This window comes from Sceloporus occidentalis, unplaced genomic scaffold (assembly GCF_023333645.1).
Source record: "Sceloporus occidentalis isolate IW3139 unplaced genomic scaffold, rSceOcc1.0.p SCAF_5, whole genome shotgun sequence".
NCBI classification, from domain to species: domain Eukaryota; kingdom Metazoa; phylum Chordata; class Lepidosauria; order Squamata; family Phrynosomatidae; genus Sceloporus; species Sceloporus occidentalis.
In genome coordinates, this window is record NW_028316985.1 from 159,747,520 (window position 1) to 159,760,831 (window position 13,312).

General features: G+C 39.1%; 1 protein-coding gene across 12 annotated transcripts in view; it reads right to left on the minus strand.

The window, feature by feature from the left end:
• Positions 1–13,312, minus strand: part of ANK2 (ankyrin 2) — a 404,131-nt gene that overhangs the window by 173,833 nt on the left and 216,986 nt on the right. For all 12 annotated transcript variants that reach the window (XM_089525944.1, XM_089525945.1, XM_089525937.1 and 9 more), the window contains one exon: positions 2,168–2,269. In XM_089525944.1, coding sequence (XP_089382070.1) covers positions 2,168–2,269 — 102 coding nt within the window. The remainder of the gene's footprint in view (positions 1–2,167; positions 2,270–13,312) is intronic.

The window sequence follows — 13,312 nt, forward strand, 5'->3', positions numbered from 1 at the left end:
GTTGAGTTTATTTAAAATGTCTAGCAAGTATGCTGGGGATGGGAGGCACCAATCAGGATTAATCTTAAATATATTAGGTGGTATCATGTCACCACATGGTGTTTTTACATTAGTTAATGTGACAATATCATCTAACACCTCTTCGGCAGTTACTGGTGGCCATTCAGGTAAATCTTGAATCACAGTGGGTTTGTTGATGGGAGGGGATTCATTACAAGGATGGCTAAATAGCTTTCTAAAGCACAGTACCCAATCTTTAGGAGCAATTAGATAGTCAATTAGATAGGGAACTAAGAGAAAAAGATCAATTTCAAACATTAACATTCTTGTGGCTATTTCCTGTATGGGTTTGCCCAGTTCAGGAACTCTAATGTCCTTCAATGCAACATGGTTAAAAATTAAGGCAAAACCACTTAGATAGATGTTAGAACAGATTAAAACCTGAAAATACCATAGCTATTTAAAACACAGCTGATAGCACAGACACCATTTTTTCAGGCCAGTACTCAAACTACTATACCACACTGGCTCTGTAGTTATGTCTTATTTTTCCTCAATAAATTAATAAATTAATTACAGATAAAAGGAAGAGTGATTACAGTCGGCCCTTCTTATACACTGATTTTTTTTATACACGGATTCAATCCTCCAGAGTCATTGTCATTCGATATAGACAACAGTAAGCTAGATGCACCAGGGATGGGACTCGGTATTAGGCAGTTTGTGATGCTCTGTCTTCTAGCTCTTTTTCCTTCAAGTTATACTATAAGACTAATTAGCCCCAAATTAAAAATCTCCATCTGAGGTACACAGCCTTTTCCATGTCAGCTAGGGGTGCAGGGGCTACACATGCTCATACACATTCATATATGTGTGTGTGCGCGCTCATGCACATACTCATACACTGGAGTTGGGAAGGAAGCTCAGATTCATGAGGGCAGGGGAAAGCTTTAACCTTCTCCCATCCCAGCAATTCTGTTCAAAATCACAAGGAGTGGGGAGGCTTAACCTACCCCAGTTATCCTGCTCATGATTACTGAGTTCAGGGCTGGGAAGGTTGCTTCTGCATTCCAGAGGAATCAAAATGTTATTTGCACTGTAGAAGCAACTACATTGGGCCATGTAAAACCTACTCATACTGGTGGAATTTGGGATTTTGCTAGCAGATGTTAATGGGAAGGTCTTTTAAGCAGGTGTTTAAATGCCTGTCTCTGGGAAGAGACCAGAGTAGGGAGTTTATCACATGGGAGGCAAAGAACCCAAAACTTTTACATAAATGGGGTTTAAATCCTGGGAAAAACCCACAAAAGCATGGATCCGTTCCAGACCCCCCTCCCATGTGCAAATCAGAAATATTGCAGATATTCAAGCCCCAATGGTTATAATGGGGTGCGCTCCCATGTGTGCATCCCATTTTGTCCCTCCCTGCTTGCCATCTGCGAAGGACCAAAATCACAGATCCCAAGTCTGCAAATGGGGAGGGATGAGTGTAGATCATGTCGCTCTTTGGTGCCCTATTTTTCTGTCTGGTCTCTTTGTGTTCTAGTTGATAAACAATAAACATTAAATGAGATGGAACTATGGCACTTTAAATTCTCAATCCAAGCAGCCTATCCAGAAAGTCAAATAGTATACTGTGCTGAAAAATACAGAGAAGTCCAAGAAAATCAATAATCACACTCCACCAGCTTCTCTTTTGGTACACATCATCCAACCAGGTGATCAAAGCAGATTCTCTATCAAAAGTAATGTTTGATTAAGAGGGACTCAAAGAGTGGGGGACAGTCTTGTCAAACAGTGTGTAGAGTTGATAAGCAGTTTCAAGCACCTTCTCCATGAAGCATTTTTTTTAAAAAAATATATACTTCTTTAAAATCTGGTTAGATTTGATCATGAATAAACTCTCCCCATGACTTTCTGTATCTTAGCCAATGTATCAGATCTTGTATCAGATCTTTTACTTCATACTTGGAAATAGGCTAAGAATAAGATATTTCTAAACTGAATCTTTTTTCTTCAACAATCAGTTTACCGCAGAGGGGAAAAGAAGGGAAGAAAAGAATGAAAAAGTATCATTTTCTTCTTTCCTTCCCCATTTGTCCTTTCCCCCACTTAACCTATATTCTGCTGAAATGTATAAAACATGAGCCAGTGTGTGGCCACTTACCTGATTACATGTATTGATATCTATTCCTCCCTTTAGAAATTCCACTACTTTGTCCAGATTGCCAGCCCTGGCAGCTCTGAGGAAGCTTGCATTGCTGTCAGACTGTAAAAAATAAGAAAAAAATAAAATAAAATAAAATGACTATTGAATTTCTGCAATGAAAGTAAGCAAACATATGTATGTCCAAAGGAAGGGCATGCACATTTATGCTACTGAAGGTTCAAACAATTGTCTATTGATGTAGGCATTCCTACTCTAAAAATAGTACACAGAGACGATCATTTCCAGATTATTATTTATACATAACACACTGTGTTAGAGAACCATATGTAAAGCCCACACACATTTCATGGGACGACGACACTTCTGGCACACATAATCACCTATCAAAAATCCAAGAAGCATGAGTATGATAATATTCTGTTCATTCCTTGGCAGGACATAATATAAAATGAATTTACCAAGTGGTTACATGCACAATGCACTAAGTTACTGCTTGATCATCATATTTTATATTCAGCCAAATGAGAAGTTCACATTATTTTCTTATAAACAAGAATAGAGATGGGTGAAAAAACAGTTTGGTGCCATGGTTTCAGTGTCAGACTACAGCTTTGGAGCCCAGGGTTCAAAACCCCATTTGGTCATGGAAACCTAGTGGCTGACCTTGTGCAAGTCTCACTGTCTGACTCAGAGGAAGGCAAGGCAAATCCCTTCTGAATAAACTTGCCAAGAAAACACCATGATAAACTTGCTCTAGAATTGCCATAAACTGAACACAAATTGAAGGCACACAACAACAATCTTTCAATTTTCTGGGGTTTGTTCCACCACTTAAAAAAAAATCATTCCATGTCATTGTCACAGAAGTGTGCAATTTTTTTAAAAAACTCTGAAAAGTCTAATGTAATTTTATGCTAATTTCTCCTAGTTTTGTACACAAAACATAGGCATTTTTACAAGCAACCAACTCAATACATTATTGTATATTATTTGGATCGATATGCACATTGATAGGCACACTTTAAAAAAAAAGTCAGAAACTGTATGAACACAATTGGGGATGTGTAAATATTGAAGGATGTTTTGTTTCAGGTATTTTAGTTTGTATTTTGGTTCAGATAATAAGTTTGGCAGTTGCGCCAATATTGTTACACATTACCAGCCCTTCCTCAGACAGTTCTGCATCTTAGCCAGATTATATGAACAGGCTACTCATGCAGATTCAACTCTGACTAATGTGTGAAGATCTGAAGGAAAATTCAGTCCAGTATTGCACCACTATCACAAGACACCCAACTGTATCTGTAGAGATTATCACACAGGAGGAAGGTGTCCTTCTCCCGTGCTTAATTCATGTTAGTAGCACAATCGGGGGAAGATTATCACACCCTCAAGCACTTATCCCATTCTTCTACCGTCTGTAAACAGTAATGGGCTTTACTTCATGTGTCTTTCCAGGTTCCTAACCTCAGATATCTCTACTCCTTTTCTTTTCTAAGAACAGCATACCTTCCAACACATCACAGGTGAAAACATATCACAGGTGGGACATGTGTGACTGAGCAACAGAGTATGGTCATAAGGGTGTGGTCAAGCAACAAAAGGGCAAATGTTACTAATGATGGGCTGCCATGGCTCAGTGCTATCAAATTTTGAGAACTGTAATTTGTTGTGGCACCGAAGCTCTCTGACAGAGGCTAAATGTCTCACAAATCTACAGTTCCCAGAATTCCATAGCATTGAGCCATGACAGCTAAAGTGGTGTCAACCTGGATTATTTTTGCCATGCAGACACAGGCTGGGAGAACACACAGGACTACTATTTTAAGCTAAGAATCCTTCGGAAAAGCATGACAAAACATTAAAAGCTGAAAGCAGTTATCGCAATACTCTGTATGTATGCAAGCAGCATGATTAATAAGATTGCTTTGCTGTAATATTGATCCAATGTTATGGAAACCTAAAATCCATAAATGGGGAAATCAGTGTGTTGTCATGACCCTGTGTGAGACAGCTGTTCTATAGGTATTGTACTTCAAAGAGGATACCTTCAGGTCCATCTTAGTAGGCAACTGTATTTATTGTTACTGCTTGCTGAAAGAAGCAATTGTGGTCATGCAAGCTCATTCCAATGGCTACTGCCTACTCTCCTTATGGGTAGGAGTGGGAAGGGAAACAGCTGAGTTAAAAGTACACAATTGTTTACTGTGAAGCCAGCTTTCAAGTCTTTGCAGCCAGCTTTGGGTGGAGGGGAGGGGAAAATCCAGTCCAGGGCTCCTTAGGGAAAGATGAAAAATGGGAATGCAAATGGCTTGGGCCCAGAATACTTGAGGGAACGCCTTCTTCCCTATTGTCCGCCCTGCACACTAAGGTCCTCTGGAAGAAATCTACTACAGCTAAAAAAAATCTAGGTTAACATCAGTTTCCCAGAGGGCCTTCTCTACTACTGCTCCTAAACTATGGAACGACCTGCCGGAGGAGATCCGTCACATTTCCACTCTGGCAGCTTTTAAGAAAGCACTCAAGACGGATCTCTTCCAGCAGGCCTTTCCAACTTAGTTACCCTCCCCAGATATAGAGATATCGTCCCCTCATTTGTCTATTCTTCCCCGCCCATGTTTCTGCCTTTTTTAAAATGCTTTTAATGTTTTTAATGTTTTTATACTATTATTGTTTACTTCTGTTTTAGTATTGGGTATAGGGGGCGGTAGGTCTAGGGTTTGATTTTTAACTCTATTGTAATTGATGTATTTTATTGTTTTAACCCGCCCGGATTCTTCGTGATTGGGCGGGCTATAAATAAATATTTTTATTATTATTATTATTATTATTATTATTATTAGGTGTGACTTTCCCAGCTGTTCTGTGACTGTTGGCAGCTATGCAATAGCACAAGCAACAATGCAATCCTTTTTATAGTTATTGAGAAGCATGTCCCAATCTGTAGGACACTGACAGTCTTATCTTCCTGAAGTCCTAGTGCAGGAAGATAATAATAATAATAATAATAATAATAATAATAATAATAATAAATATTTATTTATAGCCCACCTCTCCCCAAAGCATCGAAGTGGGTAACAATCATAAAATACAATAATAGCAGCTATAAAACAACATAATAGAAATAACATAATTCCCTTACCCCCCAATTAAAATTAATACAAGATCATAAAATACATTCATGTTAATAAATTAAAGTAAATTAACCATAATTAAAATGAGGCATCATGAGACAAACAGGGCAAGTCACATCAATATCTTGGGGTGATCAATCAATTAGTCAGGGAAGGCCTGCTGGAAGAAATATGACTTTATAAGTACAGTAGAGTCTCGATTATCCAACCTTGGATTATCCAACATTCCGGATTATCCAACGTTGCTGCTCAGTGATTTCTTTACATTTTTAGAGGACTGAACTGTTTATACAGTACATATTGTACATTACAATGTTGATCAGCGATTTCTTTACATTTTTAGAGGACTGTTAATACATTACAATGTTATTCCTATAGCGTTACTGCAACATTACTTTTACTGTTACTGCAATAAAGCTTCAATACGTTTGCAATTCATAGTGATTTCAAGGCTTTTCTTGGACCCTCCGGATTATCCAACATTTTCAGCTATTCAACTATCAGCCCGCCCATTTCTGTCGGATAATCGAGACTCTACTGTATAACAAAGACTTTGTGGGATGACTCACATGAATGGAATCTAAATCTCTTCAAAAATGGGATCCAATTGGACTTTAGAATGCTTTGTCTCTTAGTACCTATATGGGCAGAAGCAGGAGTGGCCTGCCTGCATGGATATCCATCCATACTATCTTAACTCAGAACAACATCTTGACAAAATGCCGGCATGTGATTAATATTTTTTTCTCCTGTACGATTTTAACACTTTTCCGTGATGAAGCAGCCAGTGGAACATCAAATGCTTGCAACATGTATTTTGTGCATTTTGGTTAGCCCAATAAATGTATCACTGTTTTGTGGATTTTGGATGTTATAGCACAAGCAACTGTTTGATTATTATTTCCATATTAGCTACACTTACATCTTGCATTTCATCAAGTGAATTCAAGGCAACATGCATGGCTCTTCTCTTCCTCTTGATGTTATCCTCACTTTAACCATCTATCTTTTCTCATTGATTCATCCTACCTTCAACTCTCTGACCCATTTATGCCTCTGTTTCCCCTACTCATCTTTCCCTACAGTCCAAATGTCACAGTTTACTGCCTGTTCTGTTTTCTTTCTTGATATTATTTTGCTGCCTATGATTCAGATCTCCTGTTTCCCTAGGTTGCTTGTGCTATGTCCCCATGCCTCTTCAGATCCCTGCTTCTTTGCCCTTTCCTATCAAAGAGAACACAAACCCTCTTAGCAAACTGTGAGAGGTTTTCCTACTCCTACTCCTACTCCTTAAATTGACCTTTTGCTTCCTCAACAGAACTGTACTGTTTGTCAGAACTGTAAGCTGGCTCCTGTCTGCCCACATTTAGATTGTTAGATCACAGTCACTCAGCCACAATGCTTCAGTGTGGTTAGTGAAAGAAACTAATTAACAAATAAATAAATGTTTCCCAAAATATGGAGAAATCTGAGGTGGTAAAGTGGCTAGAGTATATGTTTGGAACTGAGAAGGTCCAGGTTTAAAATTCCCACTCAACCATGAAGCTCACTGGATGACCTTGGTCACATCGGCAGCAGCAGCTTGCAGTGATGATTAAAATCTGGAGATGGATGTGAGCAATTTGTGTCTTATGCTCTTTGGATGTGTTATGTGGAGACAAACAAAGGGACCAAACAGACAGGCCAAAATAAAACTGCTTTGGAAGAGTGCTGTTTAAGTGATGCATGTGTCCTAAAAGGCTGGAAGCTGCACCAAAGCCATGCTCCAGTCCTAAAGACTGAAGCGCAACCTTGGTGCAGCTTCTGGCATCTTAAGATGTCTGTGTCATTAAAACAGCACACTTCCAAAGTGACCTGAAGCAGCTTTATTTTGGCCTGTCTGTTCAGGCCCAAAGATACTAAAAAGCTTTATCCTTCTCAGAGTGGGAGACTGCTGTGAAACCTTCTGTGGGCAACACAGACTGCCAAAACTGGAAAAAAGACAAACCAAATCTAGAAATAGCCACAAGTGATTTGTTTTAAATGTAAAAAAATTATACACATGTAAAACATTAATTGCATCTCCTGAAGGTTTCTGGGGCAGGAAAGTCATCCCAGTCAGAAAAAAAGTGCATTCTGTAAAATCTGGAAGATTTGAGGGACACATTTTGCCATTTCCCAGGATGTCTATGAATATATGCAATCCAATCCATTCTATAGTTATTCAGAAGCACATCCCAGTCTGTAGGACATTGACAGTCTTACCTTCCTGAAGTCCCAGTGCAGGAAGATAACTATAATTTTATATGTATAACAAAAACTTTGTGCAATGACTCCCATGAATACAATCTAATCTCTTTAAAAATGGAATCTAATCTCTTTTGGGAGACTAGCTCTGCTAAGTACAGGATCTTCAACATATTCCTGATGTACCATGCAGATAATTACCTCTTTCAAAAGGCAGAGGAAGGAACAAGAAGATCAACAATCATGGACTTGATCCTAACAAATAGGAAGAAGTTGATTGTTGGAATCAAAGCAGTTGGGACTTTAAGAGAGTGAGCATGTAAGGCTAGAATTCATGATTGTGGGACAGGTCAAAGAAGAGTGCAGTATATTTTATTATTGATTTATTTTATTTTTATCCTGTCTTTCTCCCAAGATGGGACCCAAGGCGGCATGAACCTTGGATTTAAAGTCAAAATATGAACCTTAGATTTCAAGAAAGTTGATTCTATCAAGCTCAGGGAAATACTGGGCAGAATCCCATGTACAGAGATACTAAAGGAAAATGACACCAACATGGGTAGGATTTCATGAAGAACTGCTAAATGCACATTCACAAACAATTCAATGGAAGAAGAAAAATTGGAAATATTTGAAAAAGCCACTGTAGTTGCATAGTAAACTCAAGGAGGAAGAAAAAAGAAAAAAGAGCATGTATAAACAATGGAAGAAAAGACAGATGGCCAAGGAAGAATACAGATGTGTGGCCCACGTTTGCTAAAGCTCAAATTGAGCTGAGGCAAAATAACTGGCTAAGCAAGCAAGGAGCGATAAAAAGTTTTTCAGATATGTTCAAAGCAAGAGAATGAGGAACAAAATGGTGGGACCAATGCTCAACAAGGTAAAATGCTAATAAATCACAATGAAAAGGAAGAAATGTTCAACATCCATTTTACTTCAGTTTTCCCAAAAAAAGAAAACTAGGGCATCGTGGAAGGCACTTTGAGAAAGCCTCCCCTGACAACTTGTAAAAACACCTACTCTTGAAGAAGCATGAGATGACACCTGCAATATTTGTTTGAAATCATCTGTCACAGGTAAAGCACAAAAGACACTTGGAGGATTACTGAGAACCCAGTTACACTAGTGAAGTGTTACTAGTACTGCTGTAAAGCTTTTTATGAATCTGTTCAGGAAAACCTGTGCTGCTTTACAAGCTATTTCCCTAATCACATTGTGCCTTAGCTTCAAGCACCACTCACTACCAGGCACCGAGGATGAAACAGCTATCAACTTATAAAGAAATCCTCTGCTTGTGGTATGTAGCTGTATCTTCTCCCTCCAGTAGTAAGGGACATCGCACCATTCTTTCTAGCATCCCCATCATTTCTGTCCACTCATAATTTTCATGCTACATGTCACCATTTCCTTCTTCTCTTCCTCCACATCTTTCTCATAGAGTAAGGCTGGCTACAGCTTCTCCCTCTCCATGTGCTCCTCCTGCATGAGGAAGAGGATGGTTAGTATCAGAGCCATTGCCACTGACACCTAGAAAGTGATGGTGGTGGTGCAAATGGTTCATTTTCTGACACTTGTTTGTGCATTTGAACTCCAGTGGGGACTGATGGGGTGCCCCTTTCATGATGACAATGGCACAAAGAAAGCTTGCTCTGTTCTCGGATATGGGGCATAATTCACAAACTGGCATGCAGTGACTTCATGCATTTTTTTTTTCAGTATACAACATACATGACAAATTTGGCATTATTTGCAGAAATATAACACACAGGCTGAGGGTTGTCTTTATTATTTTTATTATTATTATTATTATTATTACTACTATTATTGTCGTCAGTGCCACTCCTGAGGGATATCTGGAGCTGGGTTACAAAAGGTTTTTAGGGTAACTTTTCTTCTTACTATAAGAAGACTAGAACTGTAAAAAAAACAACTAGAGTGATACTTAGCAGGACCCCAGAAAACACACAGCCACCATTAAAAAACAACTTCCCCATTCTCATCATTGTTTATCATACACCAGTGCTAATTATTCTCAGCTCACTTTACTCTAGAGCTTTTATCATTGCAGCAGTATATTACCCTTAAACAAATGGTAAATATGCCATGCTCTTTTGTGTTTTAAAAAACAGACCACCCAAACTAGCATACTGCAGGTAGAAATGAAAAGCGAACAAAGATTGTTGCACTGTCAGATCTTTTTCTAGCCTTCCACTGCCTGTTACTGAGGTCTGTACTCATGATGCTGCAGCAGTGTCTGTCACACACTTGAAACAGATACACTCTCTAGCCAAAAGAGACTTTGTGCATTGCAGCAGTTTCTTTATCACATCTGCAGATACTGACAGCACAAAGCGATGGTGCAACCTAATTTACCAAGCCTTCATGTTAACACAGGAGTGCATGTTTTTCATGATTTAGATATGAAGGTGTTGAAAATATGGAATGATTTTGAAATTATTTTAATCTTGGCTGAAATGACTTCCCTAGTGCCTTTCCTCCAGCCAGCACCACTTCACCCCCCCCCTCCACCTTCTTCTCTCCTGGTAGTGTACAAACAGGGTTGCTGAAATAAGAGCAGCCACTACCCTATAATCATATCCCTCATTATCCCATCTTTATCCTTCCATGGCAGGGGCTGAGGGACCAAAGTTAGCAAACTGTGGAGGCCCTGGCTGGCTGGAAGCCCCAGATCAACCTAGCTTTCTCCCTACATAAATCACAACCAGGAGTTGCTTCTAGTAGTGATATCTGGCCCAAACTGGGGTGATGTGGCTTGCTTTTGGCAAAAAGAGTGCAGTTGCCCAACCCTTGGTAGAAAGAGAAGTTGTCTATAGATGTTCTGCCATATTGCTATTCTCCCCTCTTGTTCATTTTTATCCCTGTCATATATCTGGAAAGAAGTCAAGATGGGACATTATTCAGAGCACATCTACACTGTAGAAATAATGTAGTTTGGCTCCACTTTAAGTGCCATGGCTTCATCCTACAGAATCCTGGGATTTGTAGTTTTGTCAGACACCAGTACTTCTGGGAAGAGAAAGCCAAAGACCTTGTAAAACTACAAATCCAAGATTTCATAGGATGGAGCTACAGCACTTAAAGTGACATCAAAGTGCCATATTTCTACAGTGTAGATGCACCCTCAATCATACCCTCAATCAGTTGTGTTATAATACTGAGCATTTAATATTTGTGCCATACACTCACACATTCACATACACACCTACAGAGACATATACAAAAATAAATAAATAGAAAAACGAGTTGACTTCTTCTCAAATAATTTACCATACAAATGACAGAACTATATATGAGAAATGTGTGTCTTAACTTTGGGGAGCTTTCTCTCTCTCTCTCTCTCTCTCAAAATATTTGAGTGCCATGCTTATATCTTGCCTTTCTTCCAAGGAACTCAATGTGACACACAGACAGCCCTCTAGATCCATTGAGTTTTCATCTACAGATTCAACCATCAATGGCTTGAAAATAATATAAATTCCAAAAGTAAACTTTGTTTTTTGCCATTTCATGTAAGGGACGCCATTTCACCATATCACTGTATTTAAGGAGACTTGAGCATCCAAGGATTGTGGTATCCACAGGGGTTCCTGCAACCAAACTCCAGTGGATACCAAGGGCTCATTGTACACATTTCTTTGTTCCCACACTCAATGACCCTATGATGTAAATAAGACTAAGAACTAGCAAATGGCCCAAAACCACAAAGTCTTTAAGGCCAAATAGGAATTTAAGGCCAATGGGAATTTAAATTCAGGCTTTTGAAGTCTTGGTCCAACAAGACATTCACCAGATTGGTTCTCAAAAGAGATTTGATTTTGATTTTGCTATAACAAAAATAGGATTTAAGAAGCTGGATGTATTTATATCACCAAAAACAATAACAGGAAAGGCAACATTAAAATAGGCACAGCAGTATCTTGAAGCAAACCTAATCAAATTACAGGACATGCAGTATAACAAGGTCATTTTTGAGATGTAAGCAACTTCTGAATGTATATATTAAGTGTTTTTCTCTCCAGAAATATAATACAATCAAGACAACTGCTGGGGCGGGTGTTAAAACAATCTGTACAGACTGATTTTAACAGATGGATACTTGGTAACTAAAAAGTGGTAGCTAAATAAACTGGGAATTGTGAATATGAGTAAGGACTACTTATTTTATAAACATCTGCAGATCATTTCTTGAGTAAACTTCCTGTAAAGTCATTAGTCTAAGACTTAAAAGCCTGCCAAGACACCTCTAAAAATTTTGAAAAGGAAAATAAAAGTTATTTCTCTGTTAGGAATGTAATCCAGTTGATTTCTCTGCACTGAAGATAACAATGTCATTTTATTAGCAATGCTGCAGTGTCTATGCTTCCACATAACAAAAGCAAATACCTTACTTACTAGTGAGATGGAACTATTCTCATAATTACCATTTTAAATAGTGTTATAATGGATCCAGACCACAGCCAAGGCTTGCAGATTCTTTTTATACAATATTGCCAAAATCCGACCTTATCTCTCTGCCTCTACTGCCAAGATCCTGGTCCATGCCCTAGTGGTCTCACGACTTGATTACTGTAACAACCTCCTGGCTGGGCTTCCTCTTTCTCACCTCCGTCCTTTAATATCTGTCCAGCACTCAGCTGCACACATTATCACATCCGCCCACCGTTCTGACCATATCTCTCCTGTGTTGGCATCCCTTCACTGGCTCCCCCTCCCTTTCTGCATTCAGTATAAGCTCCTGCTGTCGACATTTAAAGCCCTCCATGGTCTGGCCTCTCCTTATTTATCAGACCTTCTTTCTCCTCACCTTCCCACTCGGGCCCTCCATTCTGGTAGTCAAGGTCTGCTGTCTCAGCCCAGGATTCGCCCCTTTTCACTTGCTGCCCCTCACTCCTGGAACCTTCTTCCCCTGCGAACAAGAGCCATCACTTCTTTAACCAGCTTCAAAACGGAGTTGAAAACCATCCTATTCAGAGAAGCCTTCCCAGGCATTGCATAATTGTCGCTTACTATTTGATGTTCTTTTGGTGCCTGTTTATCGAACCATTTCCTGTATTGCTATGTACTATATATGTATTATCCTACTTGAGAGTATGCATTTTCCCTGGAAGAAGATTAACCATCCATTATGAAGCCAAGCCCTCCCTCCAGTCCATCTGCCTTGGTCCAGGCCTCGGAGGTAGAGAGGAACTGCTGGACCTCTTACCCTTTCCCTCCACCACTCCCTTCTCCTTTTGTGTCATGTCTTTTTAGATTGGAAGCCCGCGGGCAGGGAACCGTCTAATTAAAAAGATTGTATGACAGCGCTGTGCAAATTTACAGCGCTTCATAAATAAAATAAATAATAATGTTGGATTAGGACACTGGAAGACCAGGGTTTGAATACCTGCTTAGGCATAAAACCTACTTGGTGAACTTGGGCAAGTCACACACTCTCAGTCTGAGATGATGGCAATAGCAAACCTTCTCTGAAGGAGCTTATCCTATGATAGGTTTGCCTTAGAGTCACCATAAGTCAGAAATGACTTGAAAGCACCCCACAACAACAACAACAAATCATTTAAAAACTATAATATGAGGACTGTAATATATTATAATAATGTATAGTATTTAAAGCATACGTGTACACACATATGTATATATATTGAAATAGGTTAACAAAAATTGCATGTTCTTTGGAAGAGAAAGTGGGGAGTTGTATCATTCATAAATAGTGAAGTCACAGGTCCTGTGCAATAAGTGTCTGGAAAATCATTCCACTCAA